At 51.7% G+C, this 27568-nt stretch overlaps 8 protein-coding genes across 8 annotated transcripts; 5 read left to right on the top strand and 3 right to left on the bottom strand.

The window, feature by feature from the left end:
- Positions 1-980: 980 nt before the first annotated feature.
- T310_5640 (Centrin-binding protein Sfi1) lies at positions 981-4207 on the top strand (the record flags this gene model as incomplete). The annotated part of the gene is made up of 2 exons (XM_013471495.1): positions 981-990; positions 1020-4207. The coding sequence occupies 2 exons, from the start codon at positions 981-983 to the stop codon at positions 4205-4207; spliced, it is 3198 nt and encodes a 1065-aa protein (XP_013326949.1).
- Positions 4208-5160: 953 nt separating this feature from the next.
- On the top strand, positions 5161-9363 carry T310_5639 (uncharacterized protein; the record flags this gene model as incomplete). The annotated part of the gene is made up of 6 exons (XM_013471494.1): positions 5161-5270; positions 5320-7696; positions 7746-8189; positions 8248-8494; positions 8550-8800; positions 8833-9363. 6 exons carry the CDS (start codon positions 5161-5163, stop codon positions 9361-9363), a joined length of 3960 nt encoding a protein of 1319 aa, XP_013326948.1.
- Positions 9364-10656: 1293 nt separating this feature from the next.
- Positions 10657-12553, top strand: T310_5638 (Arsenical-resistance protein; the record flags this gene model as incomplete). Its single annotated transcript, XM_013471493.1, has 6 exons — positions 10657-10939; positions 11235-11311; positions 11384-11968; positions 12180-12222; positions 12292-12373; positions 12454-12553. 6 exons carry the CDS (start codon positions 10657-10659, stop codon positions 12551-12553), a joined length of 1170 nt encoding a protein of 389 aa, XP_013326947.1.
- A 228-nt stretch (positions 12554-12781) lies between these two features.
- On the bottom strand, positions 12782-15932 carry T310_5637 (SET domain protein; the record flags this gene model as incomplete). Its single annotated transcript, XM_013471492.1, has 7 exons — positions 12782-12855; positions 12909-12982; positions 13057-13115; positions 13234-14642; positions 14698-14957; positions 15056-15619; positions 15901-15932. 7 exons carry the CDS (start codon positions 15930-15932, stop codon positions 12782-12784), a joined length of 2472 nt encoding a protein of 823 aa, XP_013326946.1.
- Positions 15933-16641: 709 nt separating this feature from the next.
- Positions 16642-20781, bottom strand: T310_5636 (Sit4-associated protein (Sap185); the record flags this gene model as incomplete). Its single annotated transcript, XM_013471491.1, has 5 exons — positions 16642-17364; positions 17848-18474; positions 18602-20044; positions 20105-20526; positions 20634-20781. 5 exons carry the CDS (start codon positions 20779-20781, stop codon positions 16642-16644), a joined length of 3363 nt encoding a protein of 1120 aa, XP_013326945.1.
- Positions 20782-21852: 1071 nt separating this feature from the next.
- On the top strand, positions 21853-22946 carry T310_5635 (SNF7 family protein (Cta1); the record flags this gene model as incomplete). The annotated part of the gene is made up of 3 exons (XM_013471490.1): positions 21853-21984; positions 22186-22299; positions 22332-22946. The coding sequence occupies 3 exons, from the start codon at positions 21853-21855 to the stop codon at positions 22944-22946; spliced, it is 861 nt and encodes a 286-aa protein (XP_013326944.1).
- Positions 22947-23431: 485 nt separating this feature from the next.
- Positions 23432-25272, bottom strand: T310_5634 (Transporter protein smf2; the record flags this gene model as incomplete). The annotated part of the gene is made up of 3 exons (XM_013471489.1): positions 23432-24260; positions 24330-24601; positions 24652-25272. The coding sequence occupies 3 exons, from the start codon at positions 25270-25272 to the stop codon at positions 23432-23434; spliced, it is 1722 nt and encodes a 573-aa protein (XP_013326943.1).
- A 1233-nt stretch (positions 25273-26505) lies between these two features.
- T310_5633 (uncharacterized protein) lies at positions 26506-27492 on the top strand (the record flags this gene model as incomplete). The annotated part of the gene is made up of 1 exon (XM_013471488.1): positions 26506-27492. A coding segment is annotated over one exon (987 nt), but the record flags the coding sequence as incomplete, so codon positions are not given.
- Between the last annotated feature and the right edge of the window lie 76 nt (positions 27493-27568).

Genomic DNA, 27568 nt, shown 5'->3' with positions numbered 1-27568 from the left:
GAGGTTTCATAAACAGACCATGTTTTAAGGGTATTATAAAAGTTATTTGCTGTCAAACATTTTCATCCCATGTCAATAAATAAATAAAATCTAGCAACAAAAATGGGACGATAGATTGAATCCCTCTAGGTTATCTTTTCTTTGCCGCCGCCTATTGTATGCCGGTTAGTGAATGACTTAAACACATCGAAGGAGGACGCGCGGTACCAGATAACACTCCTTTAGTTTCATAAATTCCTTGGCACACATGTTCTTCTGCACAGCATTGTAGTCTGCAACAACGCATTTGCCATATGCTGCAGCCTGCAAAATGGGGTTGGGTTAGTCAAGGCTGTGCTGTTGAAATCGATCCAATTGCCCAGGACAGACCTCTGCTGAGCACTGAGCTACAGCCTGTGCAAACTTCTCAATTGGCCTGACTCTTCCTGACATTCTGCAGCAGGAAATCCTTCTTAAATAACCCTTTAATGTCAACGCCCCTTTGACCACTGTGATCGCAGTGACCATCTATGACGAGATGACGCTCTGTCCAGATCTGCATCACGTGACACGAACCATGTTTGAAAACCATTTGTGATTGGCTATGCTTGCCCCACTGTGCATGCCCAGCTGGTAGCCGCGCGACACGCATGGAAGTGTATGATAACAAACAACACTAATAATGGTACTCGAGAGAACAAAGCAAGGCACTATGGTGTTGCGCGCTTGAATAACAGGCATTGATTGTCATAGCCTGCTGCCGGTGTTCTAGGCAGATACATGGCCGACCGCCATCTCCATCTTCTATACATCCATCGCCAGTGCCTTCCAATCGCCGCGATGACCTTGGACGCCTTCCGCATCTATGTCCTGTCAGCGAAAAGCGCTTTAGGTCGCGGAACTTTCGATGCCTCCAATTCCTTCTCAACGTGGAATCCTATTGGATGAGGACCCGTCTCTCTCCGATCAAGGTCAGTTCCTGGATCTGCCAGCTCGTCATAATGGCGCTTTGTGCGTCTGACATGCGTTGCGTGTTACAGATGTCGGTCTCCTCTACCAGATCATTACCCGTGCCGAGCGCAAGCCAGATGTTGAGCGCCTCCCTTTTCGTGCGCTCTTTGCGGCGTACGATGAAGTCCTCGCGGAACATGGGCCCGAGGCGGACCAGGATCAGGTCTGCATGCGGTTTCTCTTCAAGATGGGCACGAAAGGCTTGCGCGGGCAGTCACTGTACGACAAGTTCGAGGAACTGCTACGGCAAATGGGCATCGTCCTTGAGGTGGATGATACCGAATACGAGAGTAATCAGGATCGTGGGCAGCATTCATCCCATTCCGCTGCTGCAGACCGCCAGCGAAGCGAGGTCCCGGACCGCCATATGCCGCGAACGGAGGATACAACGCAGAGAACCAGAAGGAGACGGGCTTCTTTCAATTCAATGTATGATGTCGGCGATGACGCCACGCAGAGAAGTGCTTATAGGCCAAGTTCGCGGTCTTCCATGTCCCGATTGCAAGTTGGAAAGCCCGAGTTCCCAGAGACCGAAAAACCATCCAGACGAAACTCTCTACCTAGAGAACGGGCTGAGTCGCCGAACAGGAATCAACTGCTGGCCCAGTTCTTGGAGATGGGACGGAGGTTGATGGGTGGGCTAGATCCATTGAAAGAAACAGTCAGTAACCAGGAAAAAACTCCTGTCAATGGAGAAGCCATTCGACCTGCGCCTCCTCCGGGAACTGTTAATGGGCGTCGAAGCTCGTCATCTGCCCGAGCTTCCCACGTTCACACTTCGTCGAGCAGTTCTACGGGAAGTGAAGAGTCATTTAACATAGATGACCGTGCGCCAACTGAGAACGAGGACTACGTGAATGAAATGGCCTACAGGCCTAGCCTTTCGGATCTGCTACGGGATGCATCAACTTTCAACATGTATCGCAGAAGGGCGCTAGCTAGGCAAATTCTCATACAATGGTTTGAGAAGGCTGTTCGTCTGCAGCAGAGCCATCGGGACATGGAAGCCCTTGCTGCTAATAAGGATAGGATGACACTTCTTCACCAGGCGTTTCATTTGTGGCGGGCTGGCTTACAACAGAAACGCCAGACGGTTCATACGGAGCGCTTCTTCAAGCATTTGGAGAAGCGCGCTGCAAGAGCTCGAGATCTGTACCTTATGACAAAAGCATTCACCCATTGGGCACAGTTAACCTCAGACGAACGCTCAAGGGCCTCTGCGGCGCGTCGGCATATTCTGAGCATCAAATACTTCAACGCGTGGCGGGAGATAACAGCTGTGAACGAGCTGAAGGCTCAACGCTTTGCCCTAAAAAGAATACTGAACACCTGGAAAAAGAAGTTGCAGCAGATCCGGAGCGGTGAGGCTACCGCAGAGGCTGTGTACACTGCGAATCTGAAGAGGAGATATTATCGGGGCTGGGTTTTGGACTTTTACTATCGGCGACCCGCTCCCGACTGGTATGATTATCGTCTCAAAAGACGGTCGCTAATCTGCTGGCTTCGAGCTCTGCGAACGCAAAGGGAGCGCGACCAAGAGATAGATCACCGCAATCGACACGGCCTCCTCCAATGCGCATTCCAGACCTGGATGCAGCGAACACGGACTCTGGTCTCTGCTCAAAAGGAAGCGGACGCAAAACACAGAAAGAAGATTCTCAGTAGTGACCTTGAGGAATGGCGAGCCCAGGCCCGTTTGTCCTCGGCTGCTGTTCGAGTATCTGACATGACAGACAGACGAATTGTCCAGACTGCGTTTAGTCATTGGATACTCCGTGTTAAAGCTCTGCAACAAGCGAAAGAAGTTGATCGATTGAGGGTAATGCGTAATGCGTGGACTGCGTGGAATGATCGGCTGCGATGTCAAGCCCTCAGTGCACGGATCGAGGAACGCTTGAAGATGGAGGCGATTTATAAATGGGTTTTGGCGGAGAGATTCCGCCTGGCGCAGCGAATTCGAGAACAACGCATTGTGCGAGAAGCATTTGCCATGTTTATTTTGAATGCTCGTGCTATATCCAATCAATTGATGCATCGAGAAAAGCAGTATCGCTTGCATAGCGATCAAGAGTTGCTCCGGTCCAAGTTCGCTCATTGGCGGGAACAGCTCGCTCTCCAACGTCAACGAGAATATATTGCGTCGGAATTTTACGCCCCTCGAATCCAGCAGGAGGCACTCGCTATTTGGACATCTAAACACGAACACGTTAAGAAGCTAGAACGATGGGCTCAAGATGCTCGTTTCTACTTCTTGACGACGAAGTCCATCAAACAGTGGCACGCTGCCACAGTGAATCTGTCAAAGAAACGTCGTCAGGAAGCTTATGCCAAGGTGCGAAGGAAGATCAAAATCAACCTTGCCTCCAGTGCCTTGGCCTGTTTGCGAGCTAAAGCAGAACACTTGGCCAAGATGGAGCAACAGGCAACGCAGATGAGACGCGGCAAATTGCTCAGGATTGCCTCAGAGCTAATCAAGCGATGGCAGCAAAAGGCCGCCAAGATAACACAGGATTGTCATGACGCTGATGTCTACTATCACCGGCAGCTTGCTTATCATATGCTTACACGCTGGATCGAAAACTCCAAGAAATACCGCGCCCTTGAAGAACAAGCCGTAGGATTGGACCTGCTGCACGTTTCGGGACTCGCAGCAGCCCAGCTTCGCAAGCTCAGTCTTCGGCTTTTCCAGCTGCGTAGCACCATGGAAACCGCCGACGCGATGCACGAGCGAATTCTAAGGAAGCACTTTAAGAATATGCTCCGGCACTGGGCTGAGAAAACGCGGTTACAACGCGAAGCTCGAGGAGTTCCTGGGCCTACGGTATCCAACATCAACGGCCCGATATTAACGGAAGGCCAAGAACCCAAAACTCCAGGGCCTGGGATGATGCCCGAATCAGAGCCTACGCTTAATTTCAGTGAACTGATGTCGTTGCCTGACGGGCAACAGACCACGCCGATCGCCACCCCTGGATACTTGAGTTCCCCGTCGAAGCGAGCTGCACGAGCTAGAATGTTAGCACAGAACGTGTCGACAACTCCTGCCACTCCGCTGTATACTCCCTTTGCTAGTCGCCTGCGGGCGGCTATCACGACCGAAAAGACGACGTCTAGCAGACATCCAAGCAGACGGAGCTCACTTGGCACTATGGTTCGTTTCGTAGACGAAGAGCCCGAGTCGCCGACTGAGAGTCGACGATCAGCAAGGAGAGAGTGAAGGGGTGGACGTGACTGTCCAATATATTCGTTTTTCTGTTCCGTTCGTTTCTTTCTCTTTCTCTTTTCTTTTTTTGTCCCTTGAATTCATCGTAATGATTGGTTGGCTAGATCTTGTTTCTCACATTTTCCATTTCTCTTTCTTGGAATCGAGTTGTGGACTGCATGATACCCACTTGCATTGCGGGTTGGTGCATAGAGTCGCTTTGGCGTCAGTTGGAGGTCCGATGTCTGATTGGATATATTATGCTCGAAGACCGCTTGACTGCCTGGGTAAATGATACACATATGGTACGAACTGTACGAGGATGGCAATTATTGTGAATATCGCTGCGTCTCTTGGGTCGGAATTAAGAGTACAGGATTGATGACTTGGGTCCGCCGTCATAGCTTCTGGATAATTCTCTTCATTTTGCTGTGGAGATATTAGCTTATATTGTAGACCCAAGTCAACCTTCGCTGTAGTTCTGTAGATGTTGTTCTTGTTGTCATTGGAGGGTCTGGATGGTCACACGGCTGCAGCACTTGACCCGTTGACGTCGTCGCCCCCGAGGACGGGCAGCTAACTCGGGTCAGAACCGGCGTGCAACACAGCTTCGTCTGTTGGCATTTCTGGTCGACACGCATCACTTCTCTTCCCCGCTCGTACTTATTTTCATAGAAAGCTTGGGACTTTCTCTTCCCCTGGATCCTGGCGATGGTGTAACGCAGCCCCGAAAGCTTCGCCGTGGGCTCCGAACGCGATCACCGTTCCTATGCGCGCGGTACTGCCGGGGAGGCCTCGAACGAAGCTCCAGGCTCTCAGCACCGCGCTGTGGGACGGTCTTCGGATTGTGGTAAGAAAAAGATCCTACTTCACTGCTTTGGTGAACAATTATTCTGCAGTTTCCGGTGCCCTAGTCGCTGACATGCTTGTTCAATGCGGTCTGTCCCGCTAGGCATACATCTCCGGCCATGCACTCGTTATCCTCGGCGGAGCGCAGACGCTCCTGCAGACGATCTACGTGGACGAAACTGAAGCCCTCGAAGCCATCGCTATTGATGAAACAACAGGTCGGATTGCTGTGAGTGGGGGGCCGGATATATTCGTGTACCATCCATACGGGATCAAAGGAGAGACGCTGAAGGTTCGAGCTCCGTCGCAGACTTGAGAGACCTCGATGATGGCATCGAGGATTGGGCGACATCTGAGACTAACGGGAAAGGACGAAAACAGTGGTCCCTGGCTCACGCTTTCCGTCCGCAAGACGACAATGAGGCTGTCAACACGCTGTCGTGGGGCTCTTCCGATGAGCTCCTTGTCGCTAACTCCAGTCTCGCTGTATGGTTCTTGAATGACACACCTCGCCTTGTATGGAAGAAAAAGCTGGCGAACCCCGCCAAATTCGCGCAATTTTCTCCTGACGCGGAATTGGTTGCGACCACTGGACACTATGACCGGCTCGTCAAAATCTGGCGCAGATTGGCCTTCGGTGCTGACGACGTGCGGTTCGAGGTTTCCTATCTTCCTCATCCTGCTGCGGTCACCGGGATACACTGGCGAAAGCCGTTCCACCGCGAACAATCGATGGACAATGTCCTCTATACTATATGTGCGGACAACAAGATCCGGGTGTGGACGGTCACGGATCATCAGGCTGTCTCACCCATGCAGCTTTGGGCAGAGATTGATATGAATGAATCGATCCAGCCAAGGGACGTTGCGCAGGCTGAGAAGGGAGGCCGTCGATATGGTTTCATTATAGATAGTCGAGATTTCTCGGCTGCAACCGAACGAGCAGTGCAACGGAATACCAAAAAGGATAACCTCGCTCTGGAACATATCGTTGAGGTAGCGAACAAAAGTCCAGAGATCTGTGTCATCGTTGATGGCAAAGGTCATATGTCTGCGTGGGCTCTCGAGAACGTTGGTTCTAAAGCAAGGTCTCCGACGGATGTCTTCAATATCCTCCATATTGAGGGTCTACATTTCTCATTTGCGCCGGGCGCGTCGCCCGAAGAGGATTACGCACAGTTCTATTCGTTTGTAGCCTCCACGTCCGGAGACTCATTGACGATCTTGGTCCACCACTTCGACGGGCGCATAGAATGGTTTGACTCACAAGTGGACGTGCTCTTCGACCCAACGCCGCGCAAGAACAGGTTGACATCGCGGGGGATCTGGTCTGGTCACACAGAACCGATAAAGAAGATTGTCCGCAACGCAAGCGGACATGTTCTTGTATCGCGAACCGATGACAACAATGCTATGATCTGGAGACAGAGGACCCAAGGCTCTGGTCCTGTTCTTGTTTGCCAGAGCTCGATATCGTCTACCGAGCATATCCATCGGACCTGTGTGATTGGCGATGGGCAGTTCCTTGTGAATCTCCACCACCACAGCATATCCTTATGGGATATCCGCTCCTCTCCTGCTGAGAGGCTAGCGGTTTGCAATTTTTCGTTGTCTGGCAAGCCGCTTTGTGTCTTGTTGATCCCTAACGCGGAGCCTGTTGAGAATCCGGTGTACGTGGCCACTATTGGAGCAGACATGAAAGGTGTCGCCTGGGAAATCCATCTGCCTTTTAGTAAGCACCATACAGCCATCACTAATGGAACTGGCGCATTGATGCGTCAATTCTGTACCTTCAGCCTAGGTTTGGAAGAGGACGTCTCTTATATCCTGCCTGTTGATCCTGCCGGTCAACGTGTCAAGACGTCTAATTTTCTTGATGCCTTCGCTGCCGATATAGCCATTTCCTATACGCCTACTGGAACGATCCACACATGGGCTGCCAAAATTGATAAGGAGCAGGGAAAACTAGATTGGTTGTTGACGTCAACCGTTGAAACTGGCATTGCGAATCCTTCTCTTGCAAGCGGCAGCTCGATTCGCAAAGCTGCTCTTGTCGACCAAGAGCGCACTCACCTCACCATTTGGGATACGAGCGGTGCTCAGCTGGAATTTGAAGAGCGGTTTTTGCCCCATGACATGATCCGCGACCTCGATTGGACCTCGACTCCGGACATGCAATCGATTCTCGCTGTCGGATTTCCACATAAAGTCATCTTGCTGTCCCAACTCCGTTATGATTATCTTGACTCGGGTCCATCCTGGACACAGATTAGGGAGATACGAATTCGTGACCTGACGCCTCACCCGATCGGCGACTCTTGCTGGTTAAGCAATGGAAATCTGGTTGTTGGCGCGGGGAATCAATTGTTTGTGTATGACAGGCATATCGAGATCAGCAACCGCCTTGTTACGGAGTTGCGTATACCCTCTCATGGTAGTTCGGTTGTGGATCTCTTTGACGTCGTGTCTCGACTGAATGGACCGCTACCTGTGTTCCACCCGCAATTCCTTGCCCAATGCATCCTATCCGGCAAGACGAACCTGGTTCATTCTATCCTGCTGAATCTGCATAGGAAGCTCAAGTTCTACACCGAGGGTGATGAGCTTGATTCTTTCCTTGGCATGCCTATCGAAGATTTCTATCGAGAGACCGATGTCAGGATACCCAATCCCCTTGGCTTTACTTCGCTAACCATGTCTACAGGTCATGCAAAAGGCAGCATGGAAGGAGCTGCGGTCCTCATATGCAGATTTCTCCACGGATGATGAGTCGCAGACCTTGGATGAGAATGTGGCTGCCATCGTAAACGAAAATCTTACACGAGTGACACTGCCTCAACTATCAAGCCAGGAGCAGTTCCGCCTGGCCGATACGATAGAGTGCGTTGCTACAGTTGAGAAGCATCGACGCTCGATGGATGATAATGCTGCCCGCTACCTGCTCTTCTTTCGCCAGCACATGCTGCGGAGAAGCCAGGGACTTTCCAACAAGAATACTGTATCCTGGAGAGAAATTGTGTGGGCAATGCATAGCGGCAGCCAGGATATACTAACAGACTTGGTATCCCGACAATTCAATGGCAAGATGGTGTGGAAGTCCGCGCGAGAGAGTGGTATCTTTATGTGGTTATCAGACCTGACGGCCCTGGTAGGAATGACCTTTCTATTACATTCGGCTTGAGAACCTGGCTGATCATGGAAACCAGAGGGCACAACTGGAAGTAGTCGCTCGAAACGAATACACAAAGACGGAGGAGAAGAACCCGGTTGACTGCTCTCTCTATTATTTAGCTCTGCGAAAGAAGAATGTGCTACAAGGATTGTGGCGGATGGCAAACTGGCATCGCGAACAGGCTGCCACTCAGCGTCTCTTGGCCAATAACTTTCAGGAGGCGAGATGGAAGACTGCGGCATTGAAAAATGCGTACGCGTTGCTTGGGAAGCGTCGATTCGGTAGGTTCCTTTTGTTTGAGTGTTGTTGGGGCTTCTACTAATCGATTTTGTGCAGAGTATGCTGCCGCTTTCTTTTTGCTGGCGGACCATTTGCGTGATGCTGTCAACGTCTGCATAAATCAGCTGGGCGACCTTCAATTGGCCATTGCTATCACGAGAGCTTATGAGGGCGATGATGGGCCGACCCTGAAGGAAATACTCGAAGAAAAAGTGCTTGTAGAGGCTGCCGCAGAGGGTAATCGGTGGATGGCGTCTTGGGCATTCTGGATGCTTAACCGCCGCGGTATGGCAGTGCGCTCTTTGATTGTAGGTTTGCGTCGACATGTTTGGTCCTGCAGATGGCTAACGATTGCTTTCAGTCGCCTATTGAATCTTTGATCCCGCCGACTCCTGCGACCCCTGGAAGCCCAGGAATGATATCACTGCAGGCGAAATCCTACCTGTCGAATGACCCTGCCTTGGTTGTTCTCTACAAGCAGCTACGAGAGAAGTCTTTGCAGACTATAAAAGGTGCTACACAGATACCGCCTGTCGCGGAATGGAACTTTGTTCTCCGTAATGCACGGCTATACGATCGAATGGGTTGCGATCTCCTGGCGCTTGATCTTGTGCGCCATTGGGAGTTCCTTCGCGCACCGCCACCATCTGCCAACCGAATACCCACCAGGCTCGATGAGGATGCAACGGACTATCGCAAATATCTAAGACGGCGCAGCAGTCTTGTTGTCGCTGACCTGCCTATCCGTCATCCGGAGCTGTCAATATCAAACGACATCAAGAGCCCAACGGAAGAACAGAAGCCAAAACCCAAACCAACGACCTTTGAAGAGCCGGACGCGAACTCGCTGCTAGACAGTTTTGGATTTTGATTTTAAGCATTATGGAGCGGTGTCTGAGGAGTCATGTATTTACTTAGGTTATAGAACCCTGTCTTGCATTTATGGGAACGGCCTTGCATGATGTGCTGTACACTATATACATAGCAACGAATAGCAATTACCTCTGATTTGCATGTATGCTACTCACATGACTGCACTCTGGGGCCTGAGGCTGGAGCTGGCAGCCTGAACTGAAACTCACCCTAGCAATATGACGCAGCGTGACAGCACAAATATCACAACAACCATTCGCCTACCAACAGAACCTGGGGCCCCTAGCTCAGTGTGTAACGCACTGCCCGCTCCCCTCTCCAATCCTCCTCTTTGTCAGCTGGGAGCCTCGGGTTCGAGACGCACTGTCGTCGGTAAAATCCCTGCCTTTGCTGGCCAAAGGAGAAACGAGGGGTTTTCGTAGCAACCCTTACTCAGCTGGTACTGGGGGGTGTGAGCTTTTTTTTACTTGCCATAGCCATTTACTATCTGCCAAAGATTCACCTTTTTTTTTTGGCCAACCTTTTTATTTTTTTACTGAAAGAGGCAGTTGTGATGGTCCCGCAGGCTGCCAGACAATGCGCTCACAGTCGTTGACTTTTCGACTACCTTGCTGATTTCAGGTACGGCTATCCCAGAAATTAGAGGTACCTAATAATGAAAAAGCTTCTTTCGAAGCCCGAAACAGATCGCGTCTTCGACAAAAGCCCAGTTAGGAAGAGCAAAATCCAGAAACTAGTCCTCGCGCTTCAATGAAGACTGGACGCATTGCCATCTATCAGACGCAGGCATGATTACTCACATTGTCTCTCTGTAAGACACAGAAGTAGTTCAATTTGTCTGAATTATTTATTTTATTCTCCTGATACCTTTCCTTTAGGCTCTGTCTTTCCATCGAGCCTGCTTCTCAATATCAGGAGATTATCAACAATGGATATGTAGTGCTGCTTGTCCATGATTGGCTGCAACGACCAGGCATGGCTGCTTCCACGCATTATGAATGGCTGGATTTGATGCGGCCCCACTATTATCTTTTCTCCGCATATGACCAATCGCATTCGAGCAGTGACATTCATTTTCTCGATTGCTTTTTATCAGTAATTAATTAATATCGCATATCTTCTTGCGAAATCGGAATGATGGTGATGTCTTTCTCCAAAAAAAGAGGATTCAATTCTTATTTTCTCTCCTCTCTGTTAGTTGTTGTGTCTCAGCGCTTTAATTAATTGTTTTTTATCTACGCCAATTTTTTTTAACATTGCGAACTTGTCAAAATATACAATTTCTTTAGTGATGAGTACTGCCATGCCAGATGCGGCGACTGACAATGCGAATCATGCATCGCTTGATCTGGAGAAACAGCAAAATCAGCCAAACGATGATGGCCAGTTGAACAATGCATGCACATGTGCTGCTCCGCGACAGTCAGCATTCAAGAGTCTGGGTATCTTGGATACCTTTTTGGCAGTTTGGATCTTCCTGGCCATGGCGGTCGGTATCATTCTGGGCAATTTTGTCCCTAACACTGGGCGCGCCTTGCAACGGGGCACTTTTGTCGGTGTCTCGATTCCTATCGGTGAGTATCTCCAACGAGACAAAAGGAGTTTCCCCAAGTCGATAACTTTTTTTTTGCTAACCCGTCGCCAAAAGCGATTGGATTGCTCATCATGATGTACCCGATCCTCTGCAAGGTACGATTCGAGTCGCTGCATCGTGTCTTCCAGACTCGAGAGATTTGGATTCAGATCGCTTTCAGTATCTTTGTCAACTGGATCATAGCCCCGTTCCTCATGGTAAGGCATTTTTCTAGCGCGCCAGACGTCGCTCTTGTACTGATTTTTGTTTCTTTGACTCAAAAAAGATGGGTTTAGCTTGGGCCTTTTTGCCTGATCAGACAGACTTGCGAGAAGGTCTCATTCTCGTTGGTTTAGCGCGATGCATCGCCATGGTATGTGACTTCTTGTCCTGACCATGAATGACAGCAAGGCCACTTCGCTCACGTTGTTGATGATATCAACAGGTTCTCATATGGATTGGTCTCTCCGGCGGTGACAATGAATATGGCGCCATCTTGGTGGCCATCAATGCGCTGCTTCAAATGGTGCTGTTTGCTCCCCTCGCGGTCCTGTTCATCAAAGTCATCAGCCACTCCCCCAACCAATTCGCATTGTCGTATTCGACGACCGCGAAGAGTGTCGCGGTCTTCCTGGGCATCCCCATGGGCGCTGCGATCCTGACGCGGTTTTCGATCCGGTCTGTCAGTCCGCAATGGTATGACCGAGTGTTCCTCCGGTGGATCAACCCCTGGTCACTGATCGGCCTCCTCTTCACCATTCTCATCCTGTTTGCCTCTCAGGGTCACCAGGTGGTCCATCAGATCGTGTCTGTTGTGCGGGTTGCGGCACCAATGACTGTCTACTTCGCGACCATCTTCTTTGTCACGCTCCTGATTACCTATCGACTGGGATTCGGGTACCGACTGGCTGCGGCGCAGAGCTTCACGGCAGCCAGCAACAACTTCGAGCTTGCTATCGCGGTGGCGATTGCGACGTTTGGCGCGAACAGCAACCAGGCCCTGGCCACCTCGGTGGGACCACTCATCGAGGTACCTGTACTGCTTGGGCTCGTCTATGTGGTGAAACGAATAGCCAACAGGGTTGGCTGGAAGGAATGAAGTTGGCGATCGACCCTAGCTTAAAGGGCTCTAATCATCACCTCTACTATCATCACCTTTTACTATAAAACCATTGATTTCCGTTTTGTATAAAGTCACGTGCCTCTGTACATAGATATTAGGAAAGGATATAGCTATATAGCTAGAGTTATGGCAAAAAAGAGATTACAACAGCAAGGTATATAGTTAGTAAGCCCGGCTAGGGAGTAGATGACAAGGACTAATAAAATATGAGAAATAATACTAATAAACAGTGAGGAATATAGGTGGGGAGCCCGCCTGGGAAGTAGTAGTAGATTACCTCAGAGATATGTACAAAGTCCTTGGCATAACCAGGTAGGTAGGTATTTTCTCTTCAAATCAGTCGAGCAAAGTGAGACCTGGAAGGCTTGTTTGTACTACTAAACTAATAATAGTATTGCAACTAGCAGCTTAACTTGGTTATTAAACCTAACCGTTAGATTGCCACCAGATGAGGGCAGGCAGGCAGGCAGGCAGCCTAGGAGGCCCAGGTAGCAGATAATTAATTCCAATTTCTTCTCTTACCCAGTCAACAAACAAACCCAGGCTGCGATGGTGTGCAGTAGTTAAGTAGCCTCCGTCTCTTTCTTATATATACCTTGCTAAGATGAACGGCCTGGGTTCGAATCGAATCTCTCTGGGTGTTGCCAATTTGGAACCCCCAATATATATCTACCAAAGAAAAAAATTTATTTATAGACAGGTGATAAGTAAAACCCCTGCCTACCCGCCAAAAGCAAAGTAGGGGTTTTCGTAGCACCAGCGAGGGTCCTGGGAGGGAGGACCCCTGGTGTGAGCTTTTTTTTTCGTCTGTCAACTTTGTTTCGTTTGTTTTATGGGTATTTCTCACCTTGTGATGCGTTCTGTGGGAAGTGTGGTCTGGGCTGGTCTGGTGAGGTGAGGTTGAGCAGAAGCTTGCCCAATCTGGCAATCCATTCCAGACACTTACCAGCGAGTCTACCAGTTGCTACGATGTGCATGCCATGCCAATTACTTACTGATTTGCTTCGCTGCAATCCATCAGCTCGTCTAGGCCTAGATAGACGGATGAATTGATCTATTTTCAAAGTCTACTATAACCGGTACATCATAACCCTATCTATCTATAGACTATCCGTTCCGTTCCGTTCACAGCATTTCAGAAAAAAATCTCCTAGAAATAATCTTGCCTACACCTGAGGAATATACAAGAAATTCTTCGTCGAAAAGGAAAACCCTGTTGGACCAGGACCAGGACCAGGCTGCTTCCCTGCGCCTTTGTTGTTGTCGTTGTTGTAGTCCATGTTGATGAGATACCTCACCGGATCATCTACCATGTTCATCACCGTCTCCTGCTCGAGGACTAGCCATGCCCAGCGCAGCCAGTTTGGTGATAGCCACCAGTCTTCTCCTTCTCCTTCATCATCCTCTTTATCGTCCTGGGTACGGTCAGGCGCGTCACCAACGAGATGCGCCACGGGGGAGAAGAGCTGAGTCGAGGAAGAAGAAGAGTCCTGGAGATGACTTTCGACGACTGCCTGGTCAAACGCCTGTAGGAAAGCCTCGTCGTCTTCGTCGGGCAGAACCCAGGTCACGTCGGCCGGGGGAGGGGGGTATCTCTCGAGCAGGAACTGGCACCATTTTGTCAGGCGGGGTGACAGTGACAAGAGCTGGTTGTTGTCATTGGCTTTTCGATAAGCGGCGACGACGAAACAGATGAATGTCGCAAAAGAAAGGATGCTGTGCGGTCCGTTCCCTTCCTCTTCATCGCCAGAGGATGGGCCATCATTATCGCTGCTGATGGCAATGGCGCGCTTGGCTTCAGAAATGATCGTCCGAAGACAGATTTCTGCGGGCTGCTGCATCTCCACGGGTAGGAGGTTGAACAACTCCCTGAATTGGAAGAGCTCTTTCGGGACATGTTTGCCTTTGATTTTCGTCAGGAGGGATTCCCTGTCTAGGATCTTCGACCGGATCTGCTCAATTGTTTCGGTGGTGAATATTCCTGTTATTCGAGACAGGAATGAGTTGAGAAGGTTCGCCTTTTCTTCTTCTTCGGCCCCCCTTCGAGCAAGGCTGAGTGTCCAATACGCGAAAATGATCGCCGTCTTGCTCAGCTGGATCTGGCTGTCTCGGTAGATCTTTGAATGAAGTTGCTTCAGGTTCTTCGGCGACGACGGCAGGTCGCGGCCTGACAGGTGCAGTTTCTGGATATGCGAAACCAGCTCGAGGAGGATCTGGTTCAGGGCCGCGAACAGGTTGCGAGTATTCCCGTAGTGCTCCAGCGGGATGTGGAAGCCTTCCTCGCGCGTAACCTCCAGCGTCTCCAGTTCCCGCTCGTTCGCGGCAATGACAGAGACAGCCCGCAGCAGATCGGGGGAGAAGATGGAAAACTCGAGAGGGGCGTGCGGATCGACTAGTGGATAGGAGACGGAGAAGACGTAGTATTTGTCTTCTGCTGTTTTACCATTGTTGCTTGCATCAGGGAACTCAGCCTCGTATCTGGCCTTGGCCACGCTTAAAGGACTTCCGGGCGGTGCTCTCAAGCTGACGACACGATATTCGCAAGGGTTGTCAGGGATGCAGAAGCCGTAGTTCATCATCACTAAGCACTCAAGTTAATTACATCGAGATATGCTGAAAGAGAGATATGTACTCACACTGCTCGTTATTTCGCGGCCCATAGTTATTTCCCACTTCCTGGCCAGGCCTGACATCCTCCGTCACAGCAAGACCGATGCTCTCGTTCCCCGCTTGCCATTCGACCTTGGCCAGAGGCCGATGGTTCGTCGCGTCTATCAGGGGCAGAAGGACTGATATCCTCTCTTCAGGGAGCTCCGGCAGGGGGATGACGCCGGCAAGCACTTTGGCAGTGAACGCACGAGATGCAATGATGGTCGATGCCCACAGATACAGTTCCCTTTTTGTAAATCAGTCAACGAAGGTTAGTTACATTGCCGCTGACTAAACAGGCTCGAGAGAAGCTTATAGTGCTGAATATGTATGTATTCAACCTACCAAGTATAGTGATCCGCATCCTCAAACCCCGACTCCTTCAGCGCCTTGAACCCGGTCTCGTAGTTGGTCCTCCAGACCTGGAGCCTCTGCTGCCGAGCTGCGGCCAGGCTGGTCATGTTCAGCCATATCAGGTCCTCGTTGTCATAGTACAGCGGCGTCGTCAGCTCGTCTGGCCGGGGCAGCGTCCGGATATACGGATACCAGAACCCATCTGGTCCCTTGAGGAACTGGCCCATGAGAAAGAACGCCGTCGTCTCCTCCGGACCGACGGCATCAATGAACTGCCGCGGGAAGACGACTCCACGGGAAGAGAACAGCTTTTCTTCTCCTTCTGCGGTCGAAGAAGAAGGACTGTAGTCAATGGCGTCAAAGTAGGACATGGTCAGTGCCAGGGGAGTCTTGATCACGCAGGTGGCGCGCGGCACGCCAGCGGTCCATTCTGGCTTCACTTGGATATGCACGCCGCTGCTGTCATCCCTGGCGAATTGGACGTGCTCATTGAGATGGCCCCCGTGCTGGGTCACCCATTCCTGAAGAGCGATGTGGGAGCTGAGGGTGTCGGAGCTGGGAAGGTATGTAAGCGTGGATGCGGAGAAAGAAATACAAAGCAAAACAGACAAAAAGACATATTATAAAAAATTAGACCAAGGTCACTTAAATCCCTAGCTGGCAGCATGCAGATACACGTAGATAGATAGATACCCAGGCCTCGAGATAATGCAGTACAGTACAGTATGCACAGCTCCCAGACTCAAAAGCAGCACACATATAGCATTGCGTAAAAAAAAATCAATGAAAAATACGCAAAATCCATAAAAGGAAAAAAGACAATCAAATTCACTTACTTTTGCTGCTGCACCTCTGGCGTCGCCGCCATCCTTTCTCTCTTGCTTCTTCCGAAGCAGTAAAGTCAAATTGATTGCCCCTCAAGTTGCTGCTGGATGAGTTGACTGCCTGCCTGCCTTCTTGCGCCGTATCAGGGCCAGTCTGTTCCAACCTCAGACAGTCTAGACCATTCTCATTAATTAATACTCTTGCAGTGTTTGATGTTGTTATCAATCAAACTCTGATGTTCTTTCTGTTCCACTTTTTTTTCGGCGGAGCGGGGAGCGGGGAGCAAAGAGCATTTGGGACGGAGCGCGGGCCGCGTGAGTCGCCTGACAGACAAGACAATGGTGCCGAAGTTCTTTCTCCCTTGATTATTATCGTCTCAGGACTCGTTTATGAGAAATGGAGTAGATCAAGGACGGTACTATTCTTGAAATGAAGCTTCATGTTCAAGCGACTAATTCAATATCTCGCCCAGGATATCTGTTTGAGACTACTACACCTATCTAGAACTAGCACCTTACTACTTACTCCGCTTGCAACGAATACTGCAAATTCAAACATCAATTGCATGCATACACTAATGTACAGGTATATCAACGAAATGCCCAAACCAAGCTGTCATGGATATATATATCCGCACATATCCGGCCGAACGTCATCACACATGCAACAAGTGGACATGGGAAAGAGGCCGCCACCGTTTCCCTCATGAATGAACAGAAATCGCCGTGCATCGACAGAATCATGTACAGGCGTTAACTTCCGCTGGATGACTTTTTGCCTGGAACTAGGATCTCAACCAATCCATCGTCTTCGCCATCACTGCTATCGTTGTGCTCGTCTGCATCGTCATCGAAAAGCGAATGGCCGCCCTCATCCTTGGAATAGGATCGCCCAAACCCGCCATACCGGCTGGGCCCATAGAAACTCGAGTATCCCAGAGATTCATTGATAATGGCCTCTTCCTCCTCATCCGAGTCCATCAGGTCCGTTCCAGAGCTCGGGCCCACCATTTCACCCATCTCGTCGTCATCATCCTCGACTTCCAGAGGGATCCGCACCTTTCGTCTGACAGCTTCTGTGGATTCGTCGATGGCCTCATCAGACGAATTCGTCGACGGCGACCCTGGCGGCGGGAACCCCGTGCGTGGGAAGGTAGGCGACGATAACGTGTCGTCCCGGTCAATCGATGGAAAATCGGTAGAAGAAAAGGCATGCGAAGAGTTGTTGTCATCTTCGAGTCCGGCGATGACAAACGGATTTGATTGCCATTGATCGTCCCCATCATGCCCGCTACTCGTCGAGCTCTTCTCCGAGTCCGAAGAAGAGTTGTCAGCGTTCGCTGCCGCCTCTGCAGCCTGCTGTTTGGACAAAAGGCGAGCAGCCAGCTGGCGACGAGCTCGTGATGGACCGGAGTTTAGAGGGGCTGGAGGCGGGGCCAGAATTGGGATCGGTTGACTCGTGGAGCTGGATGTTGCCTATAGAGTAATGAAGATGTCAGCAATGAGTTACCACAATTATTGCACTGCATTGAAAATAGCCAATGACAAAAATAGGGCTTCCGAGGGGTGGACCATAAGAAGAACAAGAGTAAAAAAAAGATCCGGGGTGGAGTGCAGTTAGTCTGCATTCATTGGGTGCCAGCTTGATTCAATCGGGCAGGGATTGGGCAGACTTCTGACCGGCGGTTTACTAGTAGGAAACATGGCCCAAAGAAGATGCGACACGAACTCAAGGAGCTGCAAGAGCGTCCTGACTGCCTTCATACACATCTTGTAAAGCGCTGGATTGAAACGCTCTATGCAAAGACCCTCGCTGACCTCCCACGAGACTCCCCAGTGGTCATCATGCACCAACCCTGCCCAATTGACTCGGAGCAACCACCTCAAAAGCGAACGCCGACAGGATACCGGCTGTCATGACTCGTCCATTTCAACGTCTGTGAAAAGAGTGTCACCCACATTCTCTGAATCACCTTCCGTGGTGGCTTCGGTGGTACCCCTGCCCTCCTCATCATCCTGATCCTCCATCTCCTCGTCCTCATCATCGCTCGAGCTTCCGAAGCCGCTAAGCAGCGAACTGCTGCCACCCAAGCCAAAGGCGCCGCTGGAGACACTCCCCTGGTGCAAGGCATCGAAGCCATCAAAGCTCGATCCGTCAGCGCCTCCATTCAACCCTGCGTTTGCGAGAGCTGCCGAGCCGGTGAAGCCTTGTGTTGCGCCCACGGCGTTGAGGACGGACTGGCGATGACCGATAACGTCGGGGCGCACACCACCCAGGATCGCGTTGTCTCGCTCCCGGGTCTCCGACAAGGTTTTTTCCACGTAATCGATCCAGTCTCGGTGCAGAACCTTGTCCATCACTGTCTGCGAGAGGACCTCAGGAGGGTGGCGTTCGGTAAATTTGACCACCTCCTCCGATATGAGCGTAAGATGACCCATGTACCCGAGTCTCATATTCTTGCTCGCCTGGGCCTCGTCACTACGTCTTTGACCTTCGACAATTTGCTCTGTTATGCGCCCGGTCTCGAACAAGTCTATGGCAAGTGACCGGTTGAATCCCCGGTCCATAGGCCCATTGAACACTTGCTGAACGACATCATATACTACATTGTGCAGGAAATTGTTCCAAGGGAACCGGAAGAAGAAGCTCTGGTGTAGTGAAGGTCCTGGTTAGCAAAGATACCCATACTCGGTTCGTTGAGGACATCCTTACCAGAATCGTAGGAACAACTTTGTGTTCCACAAACATGATCTTCAGGTAATCTCCTACCACCGGCTGGCCATTGAGATCATATTGAATTTGCGGGGCAAATTCGTCGTCAGCATGAGCGATGCCAGCCCCGATGGATTCAGGCAGCCCTTGTGCTGACGGTTGAGGATTTTCGGAATCCACAGGCTCGGGCGTAGTCGATGTTTTGGGCTCTGATTGTGCCTGGGAGGCAAACAGAGGAGCTGGCGTATCTTCTGGATGAGGAGACAATGCGGTCTTGTCAAGATCGGAGGGCTGTTCTTGTCCCGCGGTCGAGCCAGCGGGCTCACTAGCCGCAGATTCCTGGGGCTGTGATTGAGAGTCCTGGAGGACTGCCTCTTCAGCATCTATCCTGATCTCGCTAACTTTGTCGGTCAGACCGCAAGCAGTCGGAGACACAGGATCGGCGGATTGTGGCTGTGACGGTGCAGATGCATCTCCACGAGCGTCCAGCTTGTCGTCAGAAGTAGTGAGCGGCTCATCGACAAGATCATTGTTGATATCGAGCTTGGACGTCTGCGAGGAAACATTTCGTGGCTCTGTCCCCGTCTCCTTGGCCTCTTCAGCATCCCTCACGTCATCCTTGGCTCCATCTACGAGCACTTCCGACGACCCAACATCCTCGAAGCCATCGTCTTCGCCGGCGTTGGTCACCTCGAGTACTTTCTGGTCTCTTGCTGATTGGGAACCCAGTGCAGACCCGTTGGCAAAATCCCCGGCAGTATCGTTGTAATCGATAAGGGATTCGTCTTTTCTGTGAGGATCAAAAGCACCTTGTTGTTGCAATCGTTCCCGTTCCGCGTCCCGTTGTCTGATATAGTCCTCGCTGCCTACCTCATTCAACAGGCCCATATTACTGCAATGTAAGAGTTCGGCCATGAGTTCACAGGTCTTAAACCTGTCAAAGCCGAGAGGCTCAATCTTCGTACCCCAGGCCGAGTTCAGTTGCCCCCGGTCAACCATCTTTTTCTGGCCTCCCTCGATGACCGCATGCTTGTCGCTGAGGATCAACTCCATAAAATCAGGTATATGCTTGGCAAACAGTCGAAGAAGGGTGCCCAGGTATATAGGGTCGTAAAGGGTGGGTGGAGAATCTGGCCCATTCACATTCTCGGGATCATAATCAGAATTATTCTTACGAATAACCTCAATTACGATACCCACACCGACCGTAAGAGCATTTCCCCCCTGCAACATGTAAGAGATAAGCTGCTCTACACAAGGCGCCGACACCAACTGTCGTGTAAGGCTATTTGGTCCAATACAAGACTGCTCATTCTGCGTAGCATTCGCCGAGATGGTGATGATCGCTTTCAAAAAATCGCCGGCGGATGTCTGCACAGAAGCGGGATGCTCTGGGGACAGGTAAGAGAGAAGAATGGGGATAAGGTTCTGACTCTTCAACCACTATAGTCAAACGTTAATACCGTTCAACATACGTCGCAGAATGGAAAAGAGCAAACTTACTTCCACAATGCCCTGACCACCCTCGACCTTCTCCAGACTGATGATCTTCAAGAGCAGATCCATGACCATGGGGTTATCGACATGCTGCAGCATCGCTGGGACGATTCCCTCCAAGGACTTGAAGAATTCCAGCATTTCCTCCGTCTTTTTGTCAAACAACACCTCGTTGACTTTCGTAAAATAGCCTGCTTGGAGCGAGTCCAGTGGCGCGGGCCGTTTCAGGAATTCCCAAAAGTCCCGGAGAAAGGCCTCATTGACCATCATCGACTCCAGGATCGACCAGGTCTCCGAGGACAGGATTTCGCAAGCGACATAGGCATATTTCAGACGCTGCTTTTCTGCTTTCTCGAGGTCCTCAGGCTCCAGGATCTCATCCCTGGGTTTGGCCAGCCCCTCCTCTTTCGCAGCAGCGTCCTTCTCGCCTACGCCGCCCCTCTTACCCTCATCATCTTCTTGATCCTCCTCCTCCTCATTCACAAGGGGAGGGCGATGACATAGTCCATCAATCGTTTCAGAATATGGTCCTCACGCAAATACTCTATGAGTTTCGTATTATGCTGTTTGAGCTCCTGGATGAGCTCCGGCTCATCCAGCAATTCTTCGAGCGTGACATCGGGTTTGTCAAGGAGGGTATCGACGGTGGAGATATTTGCGTATCCCCCGAAACGCCAGAACATATTGAATTATTATGAGACAAAAGCCGACGAGAAATTAGAATCATGGACAAATGAATGCGGGTATCTCGGTTGTTTTCTGTTTTTCGGTCGTCTGCAAACAAATCGTAACACCGCTATCTATGCGCGCACACGATGCAAACACGAGTCTAGTGTGGTATGTCAGGATAGTGGTACAGAGACTAATGCTCGTAGATGAAATTTTTTCTTTTCGTATGATCTTCGTCAGTCGTTGCACGATGGAAAGAAGACAGATAGAAACACAGTCCGAGCGACCGCGCGCTGGAAGGGACACAAAACAGTCAGCAGGCTTCGCCAGGGATCGCTTAGGAGGGCTCATCCGGAACCGGCTGGGTTCGCAGGGTCGCGACCTTCAAAGGGAAAACGCGACGGGGCGAGGTTAAGTCAGCCTGCGAGGGAAAGAGGAACATACCGTCGGACACCAAGAGAGTGACGATGAAGGGTTGAAGGTACGCGACGAGTTGGACGGGATGACCGGACTCAGGCGGGAGCGCAGCGATGCGGTGCTTCCCCAGGCCAGTGCCGGTAGCGACGGCACTCTAGTCCGCCAGTCGTGGAGACACGAACGCTCTGGAGGATTGACAGACAGGAAGAGAGGTGGGCGGGCTGGGGCAGCCTGGGAGATGGATGGATGAGTTGGCGAGAGCGGTTGTGTCTGGATTCGCCAGGTTGCCTGGGCCTGGGCGGGGAGCGACCACACGGGACACGATGCAGCCGTCAGCGGGATCACGCCAGCAAGAGGGGCCAGCAGCACCAAAGAGAGGACAAGTCCACCTCGGGGTCGTCTGCCAGTGCTGTCGACTTGTCGTCTCTTTGGCGGATGACGGTAGGTCGGACAGGAAGTGTTTCTGGAAGGCCAGAGTCGGCGAGGGTAGCACGAGACCTGCTGAGGCACGCCCTGCCCAAGTCGCTGATACCGGGCTGCCCTGCGTTCTTGCGCGCATTCGGCGGTACCGCTACAAATTACAAATGGCCGCACGGCCCCTTTGTAAGAATCCCCTCCAGATCCGCTCCTATCATACATCAGTCATACATAACCAGCAGCGAGCCTACATGGGAGCTGTCGCGCAAATTCGATCCCCGCGCTCACTGGATGCCTGCCTGGTCAGCGCGAGCAATGCTGTTCTGCAGGCCCTGTACTCCGTACTCAGGTCCTGTACTGTATTGTACGGTACTGCCGCGTATGTAAGCCACAGATCACGTGGCAAGGCACGGCGGCGCTAGATCTGACGTCGAGCAACGACGACGATATCTGCCACCCCGCACGATTGGCCTAGATCGCCATTCGGACCAACACAGAGGACATCTCTTCGACGCGCTATATCTTTCGATTCTTTTATTGATTTGCAAATTGACTGGCTCTTGATCGCCACTGTTGCTGCATAGTTCGATCTTCCAACTCCCCGCTCCAAGCCCTCAAAGGGCGCTCTAACAATGAACCGGCTCTTCGGGACGAAGAATGCGGCTCCAAAGCCCACCCTCGATAGTGCTATCTCCAATGTAAGTTTATGCCACCCCATCTTTGAGCACAGACCCAGACTTCTAACGAGTCTGCGTCCCAGGTCGAGAATCGCATCTCCAGCATCGATGTCAAGCTCGCCGCTCTCAACTCAGAGCTCTCCACGTATCAGTCGCGACTAGCAAAGATGCGAGATGGCCCTGGCAAGCAGGCGCTCCGGCAGAAGGCGCTCAAGGTGCTACAGCGAAAGAAGCAGTACGAGGCGCAGCGGGATCAGCTATCGCAGCAGTCGTGGAACATGGAGCAGGCCGCGATGATGCAGGACAACCTGAAGAACGTGATGACGACGGTGGACGCCATGAAGACAACGACCAAGACGCTCAAGAAGCAATACGGCAAGATCGACATCGACAAGATCGAGCGCATGCAGGACGAGATGGCGGACCTGATGGAGATCGGCAATGAGATCAATGAAAGCATTTCCCGCGCATACGACATCCCCGAAGACGTCGACGAGGCAGAGCTGGATGCAGAGCTGGAAGCTCTGGGCGAGGAGACCATGTTGGACAATCAGCTGGGCGAAGAGGCGCTGCCCAGCTTCATGCAGGACGAAGTCGCGCCTCCCACGTTCATCGACGAACCGCCCGAACAAGGCAAGGTCAAAGAAGCGGCCGGCGGTGTTGGATAAGAAGAAAAAGAAAATCTCTTCCAAGTTATGATGACGGCGTAGAGTGGAGTTCTCGATGGGGAATGCTTTCTGGTTTTGGTTTTATTATCTTAATATTCTTAACGATTTAACAACGAACAAACCTCCTCGCATGGTCACGACCCGTCTCTGATTTTACGAGTCTTTCACAGGCGTCATCTGCTTTGAACTACTCTGACTGTAAATACGCTTATCTATCTATCTATGGGGAAAGGTCTCGGTTGCATGCACTCAAGCAGTGAAGGATAACTTATTAGATACCAGGAGCATGAAAGAAAATTGGCAATTTTGCCCCCAGCTCTCACTATATAGAGGAAAACAAAAATCTGCTTCGTTCGGCCTAGTGGCCATCATGATTGTCTCCCGTGATTCGATGATTATCTCGGCTCCAATGAGGATTTCTGTGACACCCGTCGATTGACAATGCATCATCCATCGATCTTTCGTAACCAACGATGTCCCAACGATCAAGCATCTCCAAGACCAACCAAGACCAGGAGAGCGACGTTCAGGACGGTGATGACAAGCCAAACTAGCACGGCCAAAACGGCCACAGGCCAGCTGTTTCGCATCTTGACGGTTTCGGTCTGGGGGCCGTCCTCTCCCACGGTGCCATCAGGGGCCGTGCGAGCGTCCACCTGCACGGTCATGTATCGGTTCCTGCAAGTGAAGTAGACGAGGGGTGCGACGACAAATGGCAGAATGACACTCAGGACCACCTGTGTTGCCGTCAGGGCCGTGTTCAGTCCCTCCCTGCCCACGGCTCCAGCGACGATGACGCTGGGGATGATGCTGATGGAACGAGTGAGGAGGCGCCGGACCCAGGGCTTCAGCGTCCACCGGATCATGCCCTCGCTGACGATCTGCCCGGCGATCGTGCAGACGATTCCCGCCGAGAGGCCGGACAGGAGCAGCGCCAGGGCAAATATCGTCCCCGCTATCGGTGCGATCGACGTCGACAGGAGACTGTAGATCCCAAACAAATCGGCATTTGCAGCTCCCGGCGTGCCATACAGATCAGCTGCCGCGACAATGAGGATGGAACTGTTCACAAACAACGCGAATGTAAACAGCGACAGCGTGAGCTCGATGATTGAGTATTTCAGGCAGCCGCGAATTGCATGAATAGAAGGGCGGTACGACGAATCCTCTGCGTCGTCGGTAAGAGATGCAGAGTCGTCGAAGTAGCCTTGATTGACATCGAATTCTTTGAGACGCGGCTGCACCGTACCACTTCCCAGAAAGAGAGAATGGGGCATCACCGTTGCACCCAGAATGCCACAGCTTTGATAAAGGCTAGCAAGATTGTATCAGGAAATCTGCTGGTGATCTGCAGAAAAGAAGATTTTCAGGAAATTTGCTTACCCGTCGCCTTTGACCACTGTAGCAGACGGAAGATATCCCCGAAACACCTCTCCTACAGATTCATCTCTGAGCATAGACAGCTGAATGCAGAAGCAGATCACCACACCGAGGACCAGGGCCATGACGAAGAATTCAAAAGCGCGAAGCCCCCACATCGATCCATTGGGCCTGTAGAAGGCCAGCAGGAAGAGCACATCCGCCAGGGTGATCACACAGCCAGCAACCAGAGGGATTTTCAGGAGAAGATTCAATGCAATTGCAGAGCCAATCACCTGCGTCCATGTCAGTGATTGTCTTCGAAAAACGAAAAAGAGAGCAATACTTCGGCAATGTCAGTCGCGACGATGGCTGATTCGGCAAAAATGTAGAGGATGATGACCAGCCATTTCGGGAAATGGAGTCTGCAATTTTCCGCCAGACTTAGGCCGGTCACACTCCCCAATTTGATGCACAACGACTGGATAAAGATAGCAAAGACATTGGACATGAAGACCACGAAGAGAAGAGCATATCTGCTCTGTGCTCCGGCCGCGACGTCGGTGGAATAGTTGCCCGGGTCGATATACGCGACGGCAATCAGAAAGCCCGGTCCCACGAAGGCGGCGAATTTGACGAGTGGACGAAGGAACCAGGGAACTGAACAACGGACGGTGAGCGCTTTGCTCCGGTCAGCGGGCTGGTCGGCTGCAGATGCAGCCAGAACCAGCCCGGTTGACCCTTTTCTGACCGGCCGATCGTCGCGGTCTTGGGGCACTGGCAAGATATCAGACTGCAACGAGCCATCTCCGGGACAGGTGGCCTGGGGAGTATGGTCCCTCTGCTCCCTGGCGTTGGCAATTCCATTTAAGTCCTGCCTCGTCGTCTCATCTGCATTCAGGGGCGGGGGATTCTGGTTCCAGCCCGGATGGTGGAGAGTATCGTCTGTCCGCGACGTCTGATTCATGGCGAAAACGCAGGCACCTGGAAAAAGCACAAAACAGGAGCACACATCAGATGAAAGAGAGCGCAGGCAAACAAATCGTAAATGCCAGTAATTGCTGTCGTGTCGCACAATGCGTATATAGAGGAGGTGATATATCACACTCGACTCGTGCACGTCGGGAGCTAGCGTCAGCAGACGCTCAGGCCTCGGAGGGGACCTTGCGGGGGATTCTCCCGATCCCGAGCCTGCCCGACTCCGACCCGCTCCCGGCGGACTCTCGTTGACGCGCTCTGCATGCTGGCGGAGATCAGTTCTGATCTCAATATTACCCTGGACAGATTCGTAATCAGAGATGGTGCTGGATGGATAGCTGACCGCTGCTGCCACAATAATAATAAAGTTACAGTAACTAGCTCACAGTAGCCCTACAGTAGCCTCGTGAACTAAGGCCCAATCGTCCAACGGGAAGCACTGTACACAGGCTATTTTTGCTGCTGGCCACGTTAGCGCCGCGTCGAGTCGATTGACTCGATTCCCAGGAAAGACGACTCGTACCAGAAGATGGCATCTACATATTATTGTATTTTACCAGTCCACAATCCTGCCCGGAATGCCAGAGGCCTTGCCTCGCTCTGGCGCTGTTTGGCCGTGGAATGCAACGGCCCAATATTGGCGGCGCGCCTTGCATGGCGGGCAGCAGCAGGAGGCAAAAATCACCGACGAATCTTCCGCGGACGGATATTTAGGATATTTAGAGCATTCATCCGATGCCAACGGCGTTATCGATAAGAGACGCGAGGGACCAGCAGCAGCTGGGGATGCGTCGTTGCCCCCAGCAACCGCCTCCCCACCGCTGTTTACCAGCACGGGGCGGCCAAGCGCTAAGTGCTAACGGGCCGCAGCATGGGGCGAGCTAAAGAGCGGTGGATTTGGCTCATCGCTGGCCAGCGCCGGCGGGCATTTCAACCTCGTCGCGCTGCTCTTTTGTTTTCGTTCCTTTCTCCCCCCAGTGGGCTGGGTGAATGGGCTTCTTCGCTTCGTGTCTCTGGCTGGCTCCGTTGTCTTCTTCTTCCTGTTGACCGTTTCTCTTCAGTGCGGCTGCGATTCGCGTGGCCCGTTCCTCGACTGTTGTCTCGTGGACGGGCAATTTTGTTGAGTTGCTTGGAGAAGTCGGTGTGTTTCGTCTCGTCTGGCTTCAGACTAGGCCTGTGTTTCATGTGCTCATAACAGGAAGTTGCATTGCTAGCGAACAACATGTCCTCCTATCCCCAAACGCCAACCATCTTCGACGATGCAAGCCGTCCGTCCACGAAATCCTCCGTCTTGCGGTCTATCATCCCCTCGAGGGGCCACAGGAGGAGCCCTTCTGCAGGTGATGCTATTATCGCGCGACGGATGAACGGGATGAATCCCTTCGAGGCTGCCGGTTTTCTGCCCGCCGATCATCCACACGCACAGCCTCTTGGAGAGAGAGCCCACAACCGGGACGCGGCGGGCGGTGTTCGTCAGCAGAAGTCCTCAGACAAGAAAGGCTTGCATAAGAAGACAAAAAGTTCCGTGTCCCTCAAGACGTTAATACGGGACAAGAAGGACTCGAAATCGACTGATGAACAGGCTCTGGAAAAGGAAAGGAAAATGAAGAAGGCCAAATCATCCGCCAGTCTGTCAGCGATCTTAAAGCGATCCCAACGGGGACGTAAGGAAGAGCCCTCGGGCGACAGTCGAGACAAAGAGAACATGAGCCCGGTGGAAGCGACGGCGTCGCCGATATGGGCGCAGTTTGCTACTCAGCCGTTGCAAGAAGAATCGGGCAGAGTCTATGTGCCGGAAAACTGCAGGACGTTGGAGGAGGAGGTGTCCTTATATACTCCCCGACAATATTCTCCTTCAAAGCAACGGAACTTCTACGACTATCATCAGCCAACGCTAGCTAAGCGTCCGGACCAAAAACCCCGACCGAGATCAGATTACATCACGGCCAGTACCATGAAAGTGAAGGAGATGCTGAGCCACGTGCAGCGTGTGCCATCGGATAAACTACGAAATGCCGAAATGGCGCAGAGCAGGCCTGGTCACAGACATGTGTCATCCGAGTCCCGATCGAGTGATGAGTCGAGGAATTCAAACCCGACGAGAAATTCCCGGGTAATGGCCGTGGTTTCGGCACTCAATGCGAAGGAAGCTGAAGCTCAAAGAGAGGTGGATCCAAAGCAGATCGACAGCGAGTTTGAGAAACTTCTGGTACGCCAGTTATTACAACATCGCATTGCGGCATGTTGAGAAAACTACAGCTGGGCAGGATGCGAGAAATGTCCCT

Source organism: Rasamsonia emersonii (assembly GCF_000968595.1).
Source record: "Rasamsonia emersonii CBS 393.64 chromosome Unknown ctg1118621760310, whole genome shotgun sequence".
NCBI lineage: Eukaryota > Fungi > Ascomycota > Eurotiomycetes > Eurotiales > Trichocomaceae > Rasamsonia > Rasamsonia emersonii.
The sequence above is the reverse complement of the archived record's forward strand: the minus strand, read 5'-3'. Positions and strand labels throughout refer to the sequence as shown.